The sequence below is a fragment of the Sceloporus undulatus genome, chromosome 2 (assembly GCF_019175285.1).
Source record: "Sceloporus undulatus isolate JIND9_A2432 ecotype Alabama chromosome 2, SceUnd_v1.1, whole genome shotgun sequence".
Lineage (NCBI taxonomy): Eukaryota > Metazoa > Chordata > Lepidosauria > Squamata > Phrynosomatidae > Sceloporus > Sceloporus undulatus.
Window position 1 is genome coordinate 124735517 of NC_056523.1, and position 19551 is coordinate 124755067.

General features: G+C 42.4%; 1 protein-coding gene across 1 annotated transcript in view; it reads left to right on the plus strand.

Moving 5' to 3' along the window:
• Positions 1 to 19551, plus strand: part of ADGRL1 (adhesion G protein-coupled receptor L1) — a 207716-nt gene that overhangs the window by 138977 nt on the left and 49188 nt on the right. The window contains 2 exon segments of the mRNA XM_042453296.1: positions 1636 to 1852; positions 12945 to 13054. Coding sequence (XP_042309230.1) covers positions 1636 to 1852; positions 12945 to 13054 — 327 coding nt within the window.

Sequence of the window (19551 nt, forward strand, 5' to 3'; positions counted from 1 at the left end):
AGTAGAGTTTGGGGCTGAGCCTCCACCTTCTAAAGTTGAAGCTCCCTTTGCCTCAGTTCCCAAGATCCAGGGTCCAAAGGGGTACCCAGTTCCAGTTCTGACTCAGGGAGCTCAGATTCATCTTCACTGGAAAAGTCCTTTGCTGGGGTTTGACAGGGACTGAGAAATACAACAGGAGTAGGGCCAAAGTCCCTGTTTTCTGGCAAACGTTCACTGTAGCTGTGGCATGCACCACACATCAAAATACTTTTACTTCTTAAGCAGAGGTGGGACTTATGCAGCCCTCCAGATGTTGTTGAACTGCAACTCCCGTCACCCCTGGTCAACACAGACAGTGGTGAAGAATGCTAGGAGTTACAGGTCAACAGTATCTGGAGGCCAACACAATCCCCACCCCATGCTGTTAAAAGGGGGGGGGGGGGGAAGGAAGGCAAGTGTGTGGGCAGAAGGTGATGCAGCTGTTGGAGGTAAGCTATGCTTCCCAAAGTGATGCTGGAAGCAGAGTATCAATTAACTAGCGGAGCAGTGGCTAGAGAGAGGAAGGACAGACCTGGGTCTTGTGTGAAATACAGTCCAGAATGATTGGACTCTGTGTACCAAGATGAGCCCCCATTTGAGGCAGTCCGTTGAATAGATATATCCAGAAATCCCACTTTCATTTGCTGTGTTGCAGAAAACAGTGGTGAAAATAACAATGGAATAAAGTATTTCCCCACCAGTATTCCCCTAGCAGCCTCTGATATCCAGCTTTGGATATAGATCTGCAATGACCCTGTTCTTTTTCCTCTTTCCTTATAGATAAGATATGTCTGTTCAAAATGTAGCTCCACAGTAAGGGTGAGCAAAAATCTCTAGTATCAGTTTTTCTGGGAACCCCTCTAATATCTATGCTCAGTTCTCAGTTGGTCCCCCCTCCCATGCACCTTATTTACTTTCTACCTCCACCTCTCCAGACTTGAAAAACCTTGCAGGATTTTTAGTAGGATTGCAAAGAATTTTCGCAGTACATTTCCCAGACTCTTTCCTCAGCAGCTGCCTCTAAAGTGGGTCATGGGTAGTGCGGGGAGGCAAGAGCTTTATGAAAAACATGTCTGGGTTTTTAAAGACACATCTGCCTGAATCTGCAGAGCTTAGACTGAATATACAGCTCAACATAGCCAATGAAGGGCCAGACTGTTTCACCCACACATACGCACACACTTCTTGGGTGGTGGTGGAACCAGCACACCTTTGCAGTTCAGATATAGACAGACGTGCCACAGTGTAGGTAGAAGGATCTTGAAACCCCTGCTGTTCTCCTTCAAAGAATGACACGGAAAACAGTGGCTTAAAAGTACAGAAATATATTGCAGATCTTGCACCATGAGAATAAAGAACATGAGATGGAAAAAAACAAAATCCTAGTTTAACAGCCCCCCCCCCCCGCTTTCTTGTGGGAGGGGTAGCCTACTAGACGCCAGAGTTGGGAAAACAGCCCCAGAGTCCTAATTTTTATGCTGTGGACTAATGCTATGTGTTATGCATACCTAAGGATGTGAGGATATTGCAGTACTCGATCAGGAAATGAACTGGAATTTAAGGTCTGAGCAGCATAAGAATTCTAAGAGCCCTCACTCTCTCATTTCCTATCCCCAGCAGGTCTAAGCCGTGCTGGCTTACCCTTTGGTCTGGTTCGTCGGGAACTGGCATGTGAGGGCTATCCTATTGAGCTGCGCTGCCCAGGCAGTGATGTCATCATGGTGGAAAATGCCAACTATGGGCGCACTGATGACAAGATCTGTGATGCTGACCCCTTCCAGATGGAGAACGTGCAGTGCTACCTTCCAGACGCCTTCAAAATCATGTCCCAAAGGTAAGAGACATTGTAGGATTTTAATGCAGGTTAACAAGGAGTTTCCTTTACCTTCTCTTTAGAGATCAGCACAGGCCACATTTGGGAGGACAGTGCTCCAGGCAGTAGTTCAAAAAGAATAACATATTCCCACCCAAATTTGGGACTTGGGCAGTTCCCAATCATTGTGGATTTCTTTACCTGCCATCCCAAGACTGAGAAGTTATACTTACTACAAAGGTTCATTCTGGGATGGCAGGGGCGTGAATCCACACTCTCCCATGGAAAAACAGCAAGAAACGTGAGTGTATGTCCCCTGAGGGCCAAATTTTTTTTAGCCAGTTATATGGCTCTTTGGGAAAATCAGAGATGGAAGAATTCACAAATTCCTTTTCACACTGAATCAGTCATCTTCAGGCTGAGAGCCAAAATGGTGTACCCTAGGTAGAAAATCTGCACCTCTATACTGTTGGATTTCAATTCCGATGAGCCCTATGCACCATGGGATTATTAGGACTGGGGTCCAAAAATATCTGAAGAGTTACAGGTTCCATTTTTCTGAGGTAGTAACTACTGTTTGACTAGAACTAGGAAGGTGAATTCAAAACTCCCTCAAAAGCCCAAAACAGACTGGCTGTTAAAGCTGGCTTCTGCATAGCTTGTGGGCATGGCATTTAGACGCCACATGCCCCCAAGATACCCGGAAGCCACTCTGGCTGACCAGACATGGGTGCCTTCAAGATGTTCCAGGGGTATGGTGTTTACATGATGCATGCTGCCGGAGTGTCTTGAAGCCATCCTGCAGTTGCTGCCATGCTGCCTAAGGCAACTTTTTACCGACCCAAATGGGAGTGAATCTTTTCTGCTCCTTTTTGAGCCAGCTCCAGGGCAGATTGAGGCTGTGGTCTGTAGTTGTTAAGGCAGTGCTGGGGGATGCCCAGTCTGCCCTTTTCAGGTGATCTGTTCCGGCCCAAAGAGCATTACATGAATTTGGGCTGACGACTTTATTTCAGATGAAACTATCTCACAGGTGAGAATTGTTGTGAGAATAAACATGAAAGAAAATGTCTCCCTGAGCTGCTTGGAGGAAGTCTGGTATATAAATGCGGATAATGATGATAACTAAGATTTGCACTAGCCTCCATCTCATCCACTTTTTCAAAGATTTTCTGAAAATGGAAAAAAATCCATATAAATTCATCTATATGATTTTGTCAAACAAGAAAAGTAAACAAATCTCATGAATTCTGAAAATTTGATTAACTGTAAGTACCAGTTTCCACTTTGACCAGCAGAATTTGGTACTGCTACAACTCCATCCCCCCATCCACCCCACACAAAAAAAGTTTTGGATTAAGTAGGCAGAAAGGATGGCTTAGTATAGTATAGTCGGTCCTTCTTATATACTGATTTTTTTATACACGGATTCAAGCATACACGGTTTGAAAATGTTAAAAAAAAAGTATAAATTTCAAATATCAAACCTTGATTTTCCATTTTTTATAAGGGACACCATTTTGCTATGTCATTAAATTTAATGGGACTTGACCATAAACAGATTTTGTTATCCACGGGAGACCTTGGATCCAAACCCCAGCGTATAACAAGGGTCCACTGTACCTGACTCTGCACAGAAGGGAAAAGTACATTCAGGTTAAAAAACAAAACAAAAAAACCTTTGGTTTAATAGCTTGTGTTTAGGTATTTAATCCCCCAAAGACTTTGACATTGCAGCGTTTAAGGGACACACGCTTAATAGATGTATGATTTAGACAGTATGGATATATTATGGTTAACTTCAGCTTTACCACTACTTTAGAAGTGACTGTCAGTGGAGAGACTGCAGATTTAAGTAGGGGGAGGGGAGGGGAGAAGAAAAATTAAAGTAAAAAAACCCCAAAACCTCTTGACCTCTATGAACCATTAACATTATTATTAGCAATACACCCTAAACAAGTGTAGAAAACAGGCTTTCTACACTCAGGGCCCTGAGAGATAGATTGAGAGAGTGTCCGGGAAAGCTGCTAGCAATACTGACAGTAGCTGATAACAGAGCCTTTAGTTTAGCGGAAGTAAAGCAGACCTTGCAAAGAAGCAGTCCGAAGGCAGGTTAAGAATACGAGCCGAAGTCAGGATTCCAGAGATTCCAACATTCCGAAAGTCAAGCCGAAGTCAGGATACCAGGAAACAGCGTAGTCAAACAGTCCAAGGTCAAAACAGCCAAGAGATAACGAAGTCCGGTCCGAGGTCAAGGTAACAAAGAATCCAGATACTAGGAGCTAGTGCTAGCAGCAATCACGCCGAGGGATCATGCAATAAACTCTAGCAACCAGCATTAGTCTCTCTCCCACTTAAGTAAGGGAAACTCTCCCTCGTGCCACCTGAGGCTGGTTGGCTAATTGCCTCTCGGCAATCCTCTGTGATCTGCGTCTGCAAGCGCTCTCAGCTCTTCTCTCTTTGTAAGAAGGCACCTGCAGGCAAGCTTCGTCTCCAGAGTCACCACTAGGCTGTGGTACCATAGGAAGCCTCTCTTTGGCACTAGGACCTGGTTGAACCTCCTCCTCTGGGGCTGGAGGATCACAGCTGGGACCTGGCAAGGCAGGAACAGCACCTGGCGTTGCCTCAATCAGCCCTTGCTCTGGAGGAGGCTCATCCTCCTCCTCATCCTCCGAGAGCTGATCTTGGCTGGCCATGACATCGAGAGAGATGAAAATAGTGGACGCCCACTCATCACAAAATGGTAGCTTACTGGCAGTCATAAAATGGTGGCGGATGGAGGTGGAATTTGGCATTATCAGCTGGCAATAACAGATATAATTTTACATTGAGGAGTAATTCCTTTATGAAAATGGCAAAATTCTCTATCACAGAGATCTTGTACCAGGGAATTAAATAGATTAGCTTTCTTCAAGTTAGTCCACTGATCAACCCTGTCTCTGAAGGAAGCACAGCAGTATTTTGTGAGATCAGGGGATATTTGGACATTGCATATATGATTGATCTCTGGAGCATCTTTGTATTTTACTCAAGAATAGAACGAGAGTTTATTTTAGTAGGAACCAGATTAAAAAAAAATAGGAGGATGAAGGAATATATTACCAAGCTGGTATAGCAGACAACAGCAAATGAGTTAAGCTATTCATGTATAATATTTGCCCTTTATTTTTAAGGCATTTCTTTTTCACCTGCAGGCAGGTTGGTTTTACATTTCTTCTGCAATCTTCAGTAGATCAGGTCTCATTTTCTGTATTGTCTGCTGTCTCCTATTCTATAATCCCTCCCTTCTGGTTTCTCCAACATAATGCTCACAAAATAACCAGCATATGCTGAGCAAGTACAACACCAGCCTTATGGACACTGTTGTCTAAAATTGGCTGGGAGGTGTCACATTTTAATAGAGAACAAATGCTTTATATTACTACTAGTCCTAGATGCTAGATTCTCCTCCTGACCTAATGCAATAAACTGTTTCCTGAAAGACACATTATGCAAAGAGAGGTATGCTTGCAAATCTAATCCTATCAATGCCTATGGGGGGAAAAACAATACCTGTCAAATTGCTGGAGGGCACTCATCAGAGTTTAAACTCCTATAAAGCAATCACTTCATGGTCATTTTACCATCCCCAAACTGACCTGTCCCAGCCTACCAAATTTCAAATCCATCTTTTGAGTGATACATCTGGAGTGAGGTTCATCAGACCTAGCCTTAACATAAGGCTATTTGAATAACCCTACAATTTCCAAGACAAGTGTGGAATCTGTGGCACTGGAAAAGACATTTCCTTAACAATTCAAAACCTTGAGTTAGTGGGAAAGAAAAGGTTAAAGAATGAGTCAGTCTTCTCTCATTGTATTAAATCAGTCTTCTTTCATCAAATGCCCCGGCAGTCTACCATCTGCTTCATTGTTCCTCATCAACAATAAACATTATGTCTTCATATCTTCCTTAATGTGTGCAGGTCAGGAAGCCACACACATCCCTATGTGCGTTTTCCATTTAGATATCGTGTGCTGAAATGCATATAAATGTATTTCCTGGTGTAACAGACACTATTCATGTCACAGCCTGAGCTTATCCTGTGCCATAGGACTAAAAAGATTAAATCAAGTGTTCTCAAATCTTTTCATAGTAGGCCTCCCAAGTCTAGAAAAATCTCTTTTTAAACCTTCCCCAATGTAACTGAAACAAAAGGCTCTTTGGTGTATTTTTCTGTATGGCAGGTCTCCTGTGCCTTTATCAGCTGTATCATAGGCAAACATTCATCAGGTTAAGTTTTTCCCAGACATGGAAGAAGTAGTGATGAGACCTCCCCACCACCCATTTACTTGAGAAGTTTTTGCTTCAACAATATAATATCTGCATTTTAGCATAAAACTTAACGGCACTAAAAATAGCCAAGCAACAGAATTTGCTGAATAAGCACCACCCAAGGAAGGCTAGGATTTGGGTGGATGGGGGGGGATTGTTGTTGTTCAAGCTACCTTGAAAGGAACTGAGCTTGGTTCTCTGGTATTCTGTTCCAGCCATTGAATTCATCTCTAACTGTTGTTTATGTGTGGTGATTTCATGTGAATGTTAGTTCCCTGCTGAGCAGGAATGGCTACCTAAATTATTTAACATTCTAATACCAGTATTGTCAGTCACTATTTAAAAAATGATTTCATTTATTGTTAGTAGGATATAGGCAATAATGTTTCTCAAGCACTTAGAATACAATTAGGGTATATTTAGATGCCATTTTTTCCTGGCAATCTACTAATGTGACATCCCTGTGAGGAGGTGGGAGAGCATGCAGTTCATGCCACAGTACTTTAATGTGGTCAGAATATAAAGTCTACAAGTAGCCAAAGAAAAGTGAGAAATAAAGTGTACCCCAAAACACTTCTTTGAGGCACATTTGCCATTCATTTTGCCTCTGCAGAAAGCAAAGATATCTAAGATCTACTCACAAAGTCTGCAGCATGTCATCCATACTATGCATTTTGTGAGAATTTTTTAGAATATAAGATTTTGAAATTTTATTTCAGGATTAGACAGCTTTTGACTTCTCTGGGTGTTATTGAATTAGCGTTCTCATCATCCTTCACCATTGACTGCATTGGCTAGATAGGAAGTACAGTCTGTAACTGGAATCCATTTTCTTTTTATTCCTTTTATATATTTTTTCCCCTTAAGTTTTCCTTTTCCACATCTTTCTCTAATATAAGCACAATAGTCTGGATGGTGATGTTGCATGGCAGCTTCTCCTTTTACCTTCATGCCCAATTTCAGTTGAGAGGAAAATAATTACACCACTCCCAGGCTCATGTGAGTCTGATCCTGGGGCCTGCCACTGGAACCTCTGCCAGCCCTACTTCAGGGGTCTGCCACCAGAATAAACCCTGCCCTTTGAGTTAGTGGATCAGAAGGTTAAGACTGTTTCTTTAGAAACCAAAGGCCCTCCTATACTGCACTGTTACAACATTATGCTTCCACTTTAACTTCCATATTTCCATCCAATGTAGTCCTGGGTTTTTTATGTTTTATTGATTTATTTAGAGTATTAATACTCTCAGAACAGCTTACAAATAGTTAATTTGACAGTTCCCTGTCCTTGGCTTACAATTTAAATAAGACAGGATACACAAGAAAAATAGAATGGGAGTGTGGGAGGACTATTTAGTTTAGGGAAGGGTATTTAAAATTCTCAGCTCCTTTAGTGCTTCTGATCAAACAACAAATCCTACAGTATGCAGCTATGGCAGCTAAAGTGGAATCAAAGCACTATAATTGGGCAATGTGAAAGGTTCCCAGGAATAGTCAGGTTATTACTTCCATTCTCTAGCAATGGGCAGGTAATTTCTTCAGTGCACTCCTACGCTTCTCTCTTTTCTTACCTGTTGATCTTAAATATCCTAGAGTCTCAGCCTCTTTTCCTCAGCCCATGTCAAAGAAATGGGACCAGAAGGTCCCAGTGCAAGATGTACTAAAAGATCATCAAGCTGTCATCAAACTGAAATGGGAAGAGCCATTCTGATGTCCGTCGTAGACATAGAGCTTCAGTCTTTGCAGTATACAAAGTGCTTTCAAGGCTCCTGCCTTTTTAAAAAAAATAATTATCTCCCTTTCCTTGAAAACAATGGAAAACAGAGTTGAAAACAGTTATTTCCTCCAGCTCCAGAGTTTGCAGCCCTATACCCCAGCCTTGGGTTGGGAAAATTACTGGAGCCCAGGGCCTGGCTGAATTCACTCCCACCACACATTTAAAGCCATCTTTTCCCAGTCCACCCACATGCACGTGCGCAGAAAGCAGCTTTTCCCAATTTGGTGCCCTCCATACATATTAGACAACAACTCACCACCTGAACAGCACAGCATTCAGGCATACTATTTGGTAAGGATGTGAGTAGAAGTGCAACACACATGACATGCACCAGGTTGGAGAAGGCTGTGTGAAAGCTTGGAAAGTGTGAAGTGCAGAAAAATGACACAAATGAAAAGAGTTTGATAACCAGATCCTTGCCTCTGAATTGTTTCTACCTAGTTGCAATCAACAGGCATGGCCTTCCACAAAGACATGATTAAAATTATTCATTATACACCACTACCTTTCTGCAAAAATATGGTGATATTTGCAAAGAATCATCTGAATTTGTGAAAGCCTGATGCATTTTGTGGCATTGATTCATACACTGCTGAGCTGGTTCAAACTAGTTTTTTTGTTGTTTTTTGTGTGTTTGTTTGTTTTTGTTTTTTGTTTTTTGGTTAACCTACACTGAATGAACAAGCTGCAATTTGCTCATTTGCTTGGATTTGCCAGTCATGCAAATCATCAGTGGCAATATAGCTTTGCACATAATTGCTGACGTATGATATGGGCACATGATGAACTCGTCTGCAAAACCAGTTAATTAATGGACCAGTTCCCCCCCACCCCAGTAGAAGGTTTCCCTCCCTTGCCTTAAGCCATCTTCCATTAGGATTCAGCTTCAGAAAACATGGTTTAATTGCCAGAGCTCAACTATGGCACAGGTAAAGCAATAACAACTTAGAAGAGAGCAACTCTGAGCATGTGCCCTCTATACATTTGGGGTGTGGAATAATGATCCCATGTCAGAGGGTCTGGCTTCTAGGCAGTTTGATGCTTGGCAGCTCTATTTTTAGAAACTAAGCAAAGGGAGTTTTCATGGTTTTGTAATTAAGCACTGTGATGCTTTAATATTTATCCTCACACTAATTGCCAATTCTGGTGTAGTATACTACATTTTGCCCATACATTCAACACCCTCTGCTCATATCACTATTCACTTTAAGCAGCTATAGCCTCCCAGCTATCCCTCCCACCTTTGAAATAATTTCTTTAACTTGCCTGCTTATCAGGCAGCTCTTCACCTTTCTAGTTTGGCAGAGAAGCCTGGTTGGCTGGTGACTGGCTTCCTTTACTCCTACTCACTTTTTCTGGTGACTGGCTGCTCACCAACTTATTTCCCTTTTTGGTTCTGTGTGGAATTGATGGCAAGTTTCCCCAACAGAAGCAGCTGTAGTGGGCAAGCAAGCATCCTCAAGAACCCTGAGAACTGCTGGTGGATTTAAAAATAAAAACAAAAGCAGTTGCCCTTTGCAGCAAAAGTCATTATTTGTTATTAACAATATTAAGTGATTTTTTTTTACCAATACCATTATGAAAGCATGTGTATGCTGTTTTGGTCACTGTTTTTATTGACTAATATATACAAATAGTATTTCTGTTGCTCTGTCTCTTGCATGAATGGCAATCCACAGTCATTCACTCCAAAAGAGAAGCCAGTTAAACTGCTTAAGACTTCACATAGTATATTGTGGGGTGGGGGTAATCACACATCATGCTGGCCTGAACTAGGCTTCACTTAACTCCTAATTTCCAGGCAGATCTGAGACATTTCATGGACCAGTAAATGGAATGTACAGTATATGATAAGAAATGAAAGGAATGGAACTGCATGTGAACAACATATACAGGTTGGGTCTCCCCTATCCGGCATTCCCAAATCCAAAATATTCCAAAAACTAGTATATACCAGGTGTATATACGCTCAGTCAGGCATGCTTGTGGGGAATTCTGATAATTATAGTCCAGATTTAAAACCTTTAAAGCTATGTTTAAAGACTGAGGTTTCTGTGAACCAGAATATCAACCCAATTGTTTCCTTTCAATGTGTAAGGCCTGTATTATAGGCCAACTGACACAGTTTTGATGATGAGCACCAAATATACAGCAGATAGAAGATCATGTGGTGTTCAAGTGCAGGCACCAAGCTGCTACTATTGTTCAGTTGTAATTTGTAGCACAAGTATAGACTGTTTAGTTCAGAATCAGACCAATATTTAAATGCCCAGCTTTGGGGGGCTTTTGAGCCTTTGGTAGTCCTGTGTTCCTTTGGCCCTGACAATCTTCCAGCCCCCCCTTCTTCTTTCGCTACTTTCCTGCCAGTCTTCTTTCATATTCTTGCTTGTTTGCCTCCTGCATTTCTGTCACCCATCTTTAAGTCACCTTACTTGAGCACTCTGGCAGGTTACAAACCACCACTTGGGACGCAAGGTGGCGGTTTGTAACGCCTCCCTGTTTGCACTTAGGGTAGTTTCACACACACCCATCTTCCAAATGGTGTCTTGCCAGTTATAAAATATATAAATTGAAAATATAATATAAACAATTCCAAATATGCACTGTAAATGAGCATCAGTGTATTCAAATATATCTTGCTTTTCATAAATCCTGCCTGAAAGCTTTCCAAAGCTTTCTCACATTAGCTGTACTAATGGTTACAATTCCAAAAAGAGCTCTCTGGGCAGTTAGACTGTTCATGAGATTTGAGTGACATCACAGCATTTCAACCAGTGGGAATTTTCAACACACTATTTTCCTGGAGCCCTGGTGGCGCAGTGGTTAAATGCCTATACTGCAGCCATTCACTCAAAACCACAAGGTTGCGAGTTCAAGACCAGCAAAAGGGCCCAAGCTCGACTCAGGCTTGCATCCTTCCGAGGTCGCTAAAATGAGTACCCAGACTGTTGGGGGCAAATTAGCTTACTTGCTAATTAGCTTACTTGCTGTTTACCGCTATGATCTTTGGAATAGCGGTATATAAATGAAACAAATTATTATTATTATTATTATTATTATTATTATTATTATTATTATTCCTATGTATAGAATTGTCTCTGGCTAAAGAGTATTTTCTCATGAATCTGGAACAGTTTTATGCAGCTCCTGGTGAGGAAAACGATGGTAAACATACGTTCACCGCTTAATTCCCTTTTCTCTAGGGATATAGCTTCGTAGAGGGAGGAAGAGGGAGGGAAAATGAGGGCATTGTCCTGCCAAATAGGAATTCTCCTGACCCAAGAAATTTCCCACCCCAATAAAGTTTTCTTTAATATCCATATTTCTAGGATTGCTATAATTTAAAACATCAGTTGAGCATTTAGAAAAACAGTTTAAGCATTAAAGAAAAGGGACAGGCAAAGTTATCAAGGGAAAAACACAGCAAAGAGAAGAGTTCCAGGTGTGAACTATTTTCAACATCTCACTCTCAGCACTGCTGAAAGTTTGGGAAAAGAAGGAAATTTCATGGGCGGAGACAGAATTCTCATTTGGAAAGTGCCCTCTATTTTGCCCTCTGCCCCATGGTTACATCCCTGCTTTTTTCCTTGTTTTTTTCTTTCTCCTTCCTCCGTTCTCCCCCTCCCTCACCAGACATCCATGTCCCAACCCTTCATGTAAGCCTGCAGTCAGATGTACTGGAGCAGTCTGACTCTATTAGCATCTTCAGATCATGAAGTTGGATCCTTTTGAATGCAGACTCCAAGGCAAGTTGCTCCGTGTATAACTGTTCTATCCAGCCAGAACTGAGAAAGTGACTCAGCCCTTGGAGGGACACCTTTGGAAGTGGACACCTTGCCACCCTAGCTATTATTCAGCCCATCAGCAGCTTTGAAGCAGGTGGTGCTTGGTCTGTGTCCCAGGGGGCATGAGCTGATACCGGCTCCAGTTGCTTTGGCAGCCGACAGCCCCTGGGATCCCCCCCCTCCAACCTCCCTTAGCTGTTGCATCAGCCTTTCAGGGGAGAGCAGGTGGCAAGAGCTAATGAAGTGGGGAGGAGAGCAGGCAGTCTTCTTGGTTCTCCTTCCGGACTGGAGTAACTGGGGAGGACTCTAATGATTTAGCAGTGGGTTGTGTGAGACAACTGTTTGCTTGAGCTGCCAGTTGTGGCTTGGCTTGCTGTGTGAAGGAGATATCAAAATAAACCATCACATAGGGCTTCTCATGGTTGACACTGAGGATGTAGGTATTAGATAATAAAGTCCCCCACTCAGTCAGTCTAATTACTTTTAGGAAATGGTATATAAGTACAGCGTTTTCTAATGGAATGTGATAATATGGGGCTGGATGGACGCATTATTTGGTGGCATGGAGGAAACAGAAGAGAACCACATTTCACTCCTGCAAGATGTGTCGGAAAAGCCATAACATGTCAGTGAATATATGGGAATTATATGTTTTCTTGAGTGCTTCTGCAAAGACATGCTTGGTGCTGTTTAGAGGCAGACAAAGGAATATAGCTTGCTATCACAGAGGCTTCTGGAAACATCTATGGAGGCAAGTACTAAATATATGTTTACGTTTGAATTTGTGAGACATTCTGTGCCCATGTATGAAGGCTGTTAGGTGTATTTTGTGTCCAAAGAGTTGCCCCTCGCAATACAAACCGTAACAATTACATGTTTTTGGTAGCCTTTGACCAACTGCCTTTTTTTTCCATGGAAGAGAAAGCCAGAGAGCTAACAGGGACATCTTGAAATCCAGCAAGCCTTTTGCATTCAGAATGGGGTTGGTTACCAGAGGGTTCTCTATGTTATAAGAAAAATGTCTTTTAATTATCCCAGTAGTAGTTGTGCTGCCTAATAGCTGGCAAAATCTTTATACCTGAGTTTATAATCTGTATCCAGACAAAATAGCTGTGCGGCATTTTTTCAAAGACTGAAAATCATTGGCAATTCTGGGTGTCAATCAGTGCCATCTAGCGGCTTCCCTTAGAGCTGTATTATATGTTATTAGTTTCACCATCTTTTCCTGCTTTTTGTCTTTCAGGTGCAATAATCGGACACAATGTGTCGTGGTGGCTGGTTCAGATGCTTTCCCAGACCCATGCCCTGGCACCTACAAGTACCTGGAGGTCCAGTATGACTGTGTTCCCTACAGTGAGTCCATTTCTCATTGTACTCTGATGCTTCACCTGATTTCTGTTATTGATCCAATATGGTCCCTGCTTGACCCAGGGAGGAGAGATGCTACAGGCTGGCCCCTAATATTTCCCCACACAGTTCTGGCATAAATCATGGGAACATGATGTATTTAGAGGAAGTGCTAACAAGAGCTGGAAAAAAACAAAAAACCAATACAAGCCCAGACATCTGTATCGGTTGTGCCAGAGAGGAGAATTCAGTGACTAGAACACTGGTGGCATTGACCAAACATGTGTCCTGTGAAGATAGTTAAAATATATGGATTAGACCTGGATAAGGAAGAAAGAGGATACTTGGTTTCCATCTGCAGCTCAAATAGTGTTTAGGTAACCATTGTCATAGTGCCTATACTATTTTCCCTGACACTGAATGTCTTACATATTTGGGTGCCATTTACTTGACTGGGTGATAAACCTTGGTTCCAAATTTTGGATGTAATATTTCTCAGCAATATAACCTTTTTGGCTGGGTTCAAGAGGGAAGGTTGAATCCCAGCTCCACTTATATGCTATTAACTGAGTCAAGAGCCCTAAAAAAAAAAAAAAGGGGGGGGGGTTGATGCAGTAGCAGAGCTTGCAAAAGTTATTATTTTGGACTACAGTTTCCAGAATTTCCCAGCCAGCATGGTCACTTGCTACACCAGCTGAGGAATTCTGGGAGCTGTAAAATAATAAATTTCCAGGCTCTGCTCAACAGGCAAAAGCCAGATTGACCATTAACCCCCTCCATTTCAGCATCTGGGGCTGATTTTTTGCTGAAGTCCACCTTTTCTCCTCAGTAACTATGAGAGAAGGATCATACTGAGGGGATGCCCTGCACCTAAATTTGAGAAAATCTGAAATGCTGAGTAACACAGGCCCTTAGGCAAGAAAAAAAAAATCAATGAGTGTATGTGAACCCACACATGCCTGCACATACAAGGTATAGGTGTTTGAGACACATGCTCTTGGTGTGCACTGTATGTTTGCAATAGTTGTGTGTGATCATTTATGAAGATATATGTAACTGTATAGCACTTGTCTTATCTTTAATGTTCTTGGTGCATTGTGACAGGGTCCATATGGGCAATACAATTGGTATGCTAGATCTGTACATCTGTGCTTCACATGCTCTGAATTTATATGCATTGAATCCATGCATATATGGCCTGTATGCCCTTATAGATGACACAGAAAATTTGTTTGCACACTTGGGTGGATACCCATTTTCTTGTTTGTGTGCACTGCATGTTCACAAAGTCTGCAGTGCATTTACACATGCATGCTTTTGTGTCTTTAGTGTGCCTGGGGGTTGCCTTTGCATCAGGGATATAGGAACCAACTGGGAGGTGGGAGCCTAATTTCATTGTAGCCATGGCAGCCGAAGGCAAGGGTGCTGCCACTTACCGGGACAGTAGTAGGCTGAAAATGACTATGGCTTCCCCAAAGACATGGCCAGCACAATTGCTTGCACTCACATTTTGAATGCTCATGGGGGAATAGGAAGCTGTTCATGTGTATGTATGCTTATTTAGGAGTTTCCCTATGAATGCTCACATGGGCTGTATGAATTCATGAGTACCAGCATATTGATGGCTCTGCACACCCATAATTATGGAGTGTGGACATGTGTGGGCATACATGTACTTATGCCATCATTTTCATGTATTTTTAAGCACAGACCAATCTTCATCCCAACCAAGAGATCTAAAAAGAGCTTAACAGAGTGGGGAAATAGGGACAGGCGCTCTAAGAAACTCTCTCCAGAGAAAGCATTCATGTACTATTCTTTTTCTCAAAGGTAACAAGAAGTGACATTCAAAACATACAGGACCGTTTTATTCTCTGGTTTGTGAGATGATCATCATGCACTCTGGAGCGTAAAAGAACAGTGGGGACATTTCTATCTTAGAAGGGGGTCCTTTTCTCCTACAGCCAGTCTGTTTCATTCATACCACTGGAATAAATCTAGTAAATGTTGTGGTATGACAGCCACTCCTTAACCTGATTTCTGAACTCATCTGTAAGCAGCAGGCCATGCTTGGGTTGGCTCCTCAAAATGAGATCCCTTGTTTGAGGGAGTAAAATTTCTCCTCACTTCAGAATAGCTGCACAGATCCTAACTGAAATACTTTTCATCTTGCATCATGGGTTCTGACCACCCACTTACAGATGACATTTTGATCTCCTCCGGAGCCAAATGATTGTGACTAAAAAGTGCCAAGCTTGAGAGTGTCCCTCCTTCTTGGGTCAGCAGCTCATTTACACCTCCTCCTTTCCTACTTTGTGTTGCTTGGGGGGAGGGGTGCTCCTTGTCTTTGGTGTCTTGCACCCTCTCCACTGGGGCCAGGGACCATGCGGGAGGGTAAATCTTACAGGATGTGTCCCCCTCCTCGCTAATGCCCTTTGGTTTCTCCTCACAGATGGAAGTGGAGCAGAGCAGGGCAGACGTGACCTCTTAATCTCTTAACTTCCTTCCTGCCCCTTTTCCTTCCAGCTACCAGGTGGCTTCGAAACAAACCAGCCAACACTCATCTCAGGGTGGAACCAGTCTTGACCCCTCACTGTTAACAGCACTGGGGATCCACCAAAACAGCAAAGGGTACTAATTTACCTGGGTAATGAATGGGGAAGGGTAAAAATCAAGTCAGTTGGGAATGCAACTGAGCACAGCAGAGTTGTAAACACTGAGAACCCCCCTCACTGTTAGTGACTCCAGTAGGTATAATACCATTGTGTCAAATTAAGTATTAAGTATGGGCCTTCAAGCTACTGGTCAACTTATGGTGACCCCATGTATTTGATAGGATTTTCTTAGGCAAGAAATACTCATATTTTGACATATATCTAAATTTGTTTTATATAACCCTTGATATAGTTAATATGTATAAACAGGCACGTTTGCAGGCTCATTCATATGTGCACACAAATACAATTTCCCAGTCATATGCAGATTTTTTTCATGCTGGAATAACATGATTGCATTTGTAGAGATATTTGCATATATGTACCCACTGATGGCTTAAATAGCCTAAAGGCACCAGATCCCACCTGATCTTGGAAGCTAACCAGGGTCAGCCCTGATGAGTGCTTGGACAGGAGACCCTTAATTAATACCGTGGGCTGTAGGCTACATTTCAGAGGAGGGAAAACTGACAAAACTATCTCATACTAAAATGGTGAAAGGTCTGGAAACCTTGCCCTATGAGGAACGACTCAGGGAGCTGGGGATGTTTAACCTGGAGAAGAGAAGGTTAAGAGGTGATATGATAGCCCTGTTTAAATATTTGAAAGGATGTCATATTGAGGAGAGAGCAAGCTTGCTTTCTGCTGCTCCAGAGAACAGGACCTGGAACAATGGATGCAAGCTACAGGAAAAGAGATTCCACCTCAACATTAGGAAGAATTTCCTGACAGTAAGGGCTGTTCAACAGTGGAACAAACTCCCTCAGAGTGTAGTGGAGTCTCCTTCCTTAGAGGTTTTTACACAGAGGCTAGATGGCCATCTGTTGGTGATGCTTTGATTTGGATTTCCTGCATGGCAGGGGATTGGACTGGATGGCCCGTGTGGTCTCTTCCAATTCTATGATTCTATGATTCTATGACTATTCCTTGCCTAAGAAAACCCTATGAAATTCTCTGAAGGTGCCAGCCACAGATGCTGGAGAAACATCAGGAAGAAACTCTTCTAGAACATGGCCACATAGCCCAAAAAACCCACAAAAAACTAATGATGCCGGCCATGAAAGCCTTCGACTTAACCCTATGGAATTCATGGGGACTCCATAAGTTGACAGGTATCTTGAAGGCACATACTCAAAACATGTAACCATTTCTGCATATCTTCACATCCTCACACTCAGATACACATTATATGTGTGTGTGAATTACATACACCTGTATGTATACTGATTCTCATACCTATTCCTACATGCAATTACTCATGGGAAATGTATGGCTCAGGGTGGGAGCAATTCCATGCAACCCTTGAACCACCAGTATTCCTGCAAACCCCCAAATCATCCAAAAATCACTTTTCCAGCCAAAAATAGTTTCTGGGACAAGAATGGGAAAAAATGCACCTTACAGACCGTGTATAACTCCTTGACGCCTTGTATGACCTCTGAAGCTTTCCACCAATACTCCCCAAAACTCCCAATGTATCCATTTTTAAAGAAAAATATCAGCATAATTTTTGGGTGATTTCCATAAATACACAAAATACACAGGTATACTAAATACACAAAAAATTGTGAAAACACCCTTAACTGCACCCCCCCCCCTCAGAACCTCCTCAAAGTGGTAACAGGAAGTGATGTGACATGACATCTGGTCACCATTTTTGGAGGGATTCTGAAAATAATCTGAGGTTTTTTAGTGTACTGGTGGAGTGTGGCCCACAGGGAAGGTGGGGCAGGGGATTGGGCTCCAGTCTCCAAGTTTTTGCCTATCCCTGCTCTCAGCATTGCATTTTTACTACATTTTCTACTGTTCTGCCATCCAAAAAACAAACAAGAAATATCCCAAAGTGCCAAGTTGTGGTTTATGGATACTGGAAATATCATTCCCGCTCACTGACAGTGTGGCCCACCAAGCAACAGCAGGTGACAAAATGGACTTCTGACACTGTGCATACCAACATCTTGTCCAGTTGATTCATGTTCATTTCTCATACAGATGTTTATTGGCTATGTTTTGAAATTCATCAGTGGCTTCATAAACCATGAGCTATGGCTTATGAAGTTGTAGACCCTTTCATTCATATCCTCACACATTGGCTTTGGTACAGCATTTGACCAGAGTTCCTCATTACACCGGGAAATTCTGGTTTAATGTTGGTTAACAAACCAGGATAATAAGACAGATGGGAGATCAAGCACTCACAGTGAAGATGGCACACAAGCCCACTACATTTCTCTACAGCTTCATAAGGTTTTATGAAGCCATTGCCAAAAGTCCAAATTCAACCATAATGTTTTCACTTAAATCAGATTTTGTTCACTGTTCACTGTAAAGGGAACTAAGGATGATTCTCTGACACACTAGTAGGAGTAGAAGCCTCTGTGTGCTAGTTTTCTTTTGATTTAAATCTGCTGAGGTTACATAGTCTTCTCAACTTACTTTCATAGCTTTTTTCTTCTATGGAAGAGATGGAACCTTTCACATTCCCTTGGCTTTTAGCACACATTGAGAAATGCCATTTTACATTGGTAAATATTTGACACATATTCTCCCTACTCACCTCAGAATCAGGACTCCTGGGTATCTAGTATGTTTCTACAGGTGAAATAGAGCCAGGAACAGAATTGTATTCCCTTACTGGAAATGAATACACTGAGCAGGCATTTTGAAGTAAGTTTCCCTTGAATTCATATAGACGTATGTCCAGCTCACAGCAGATAGCAACAAAGAATGCTGGGAGAGATGCTTATGCACCACCACCCGTCCTGGAAATGCCACTTCAACGCTTGAAAATTAGAGGTAATCTTTGCAGCCCTTACAGATCCATTTTCAATGATAGTGTTCTGTTACTATGAGGAGCTTCATCTACAGTGGTTTGTGCCTGGTAAACTGTAGACCTCAGGTCCTGCTACAGGCATAAGCTCACCTCATCTCTCTACTGCACCTTCCTGGCTGTCCTGTCCTCCTCCTCCTTTCTTAAACAGGGGCTGACTTGATCCAGTGCTGTTTTGTTGTTGGGGTCAGGGCTGGGTCCAGTGAAGGGAGGGAGAAAGCATAGGAAGCTGGAGACCCACTCAGGGGGAGTAGGGCGGCTAACAGAGGGATGGCAGAGATGGGAGGGACCATTGCTGTCAGACCCTTTTGCTTCCTTCCTTTGCAGCTGCCTCCATTCTAACCAGATGCTGATCTTCCTTCCTTAGGGGCCAATCTGACATGTGAGGGAAAAGCCACAAAACAATCCATTTAATTATGTGTCTGATTTTTGGTTTTGAATTTTTTAAAGTGAATTGTTATTATTGTGTCAATATTTTTCAAAACACAACCTCCCTATCCCCTGCCTTCTGCCAGCTCCTTTTCCCGGCTCTCCCTTCTTTTCTCTCACTTCCAGTTTTCTGATGCCTGCTTTCTTTGCTTTTTTCTCCCCTTTCTTTCCCTACTTTCCTTTTCTTTTTGGTTAGGCCAGGGCTGCTTGGTTCCCCTCTGTGGAGGAATCTTAAACAGGATTGTCTGTGTGTATGTGTAAAGAACATGTTTTGATGCTGTCACTCATGCAGGGAAAATGGTTGTTTGTGCACTTATTTAGTACCTGAATTCTCTTGTAAAAATGAGTGGGCTTTTCTAAGCTTGGCCAGACAAACACTTCTGGAAAACTAGGCAAACAACTGGGAGTTGGCAGGGAGACCATTGCTTGATAAATCTGTGGTTTGCCTAAATGGAAACTCCAGGATCCAAACAGAAATCTTGGAGCCAAGCCTTAGTCAGTCCGCAACCCTAATTACATCCTAATTAGAT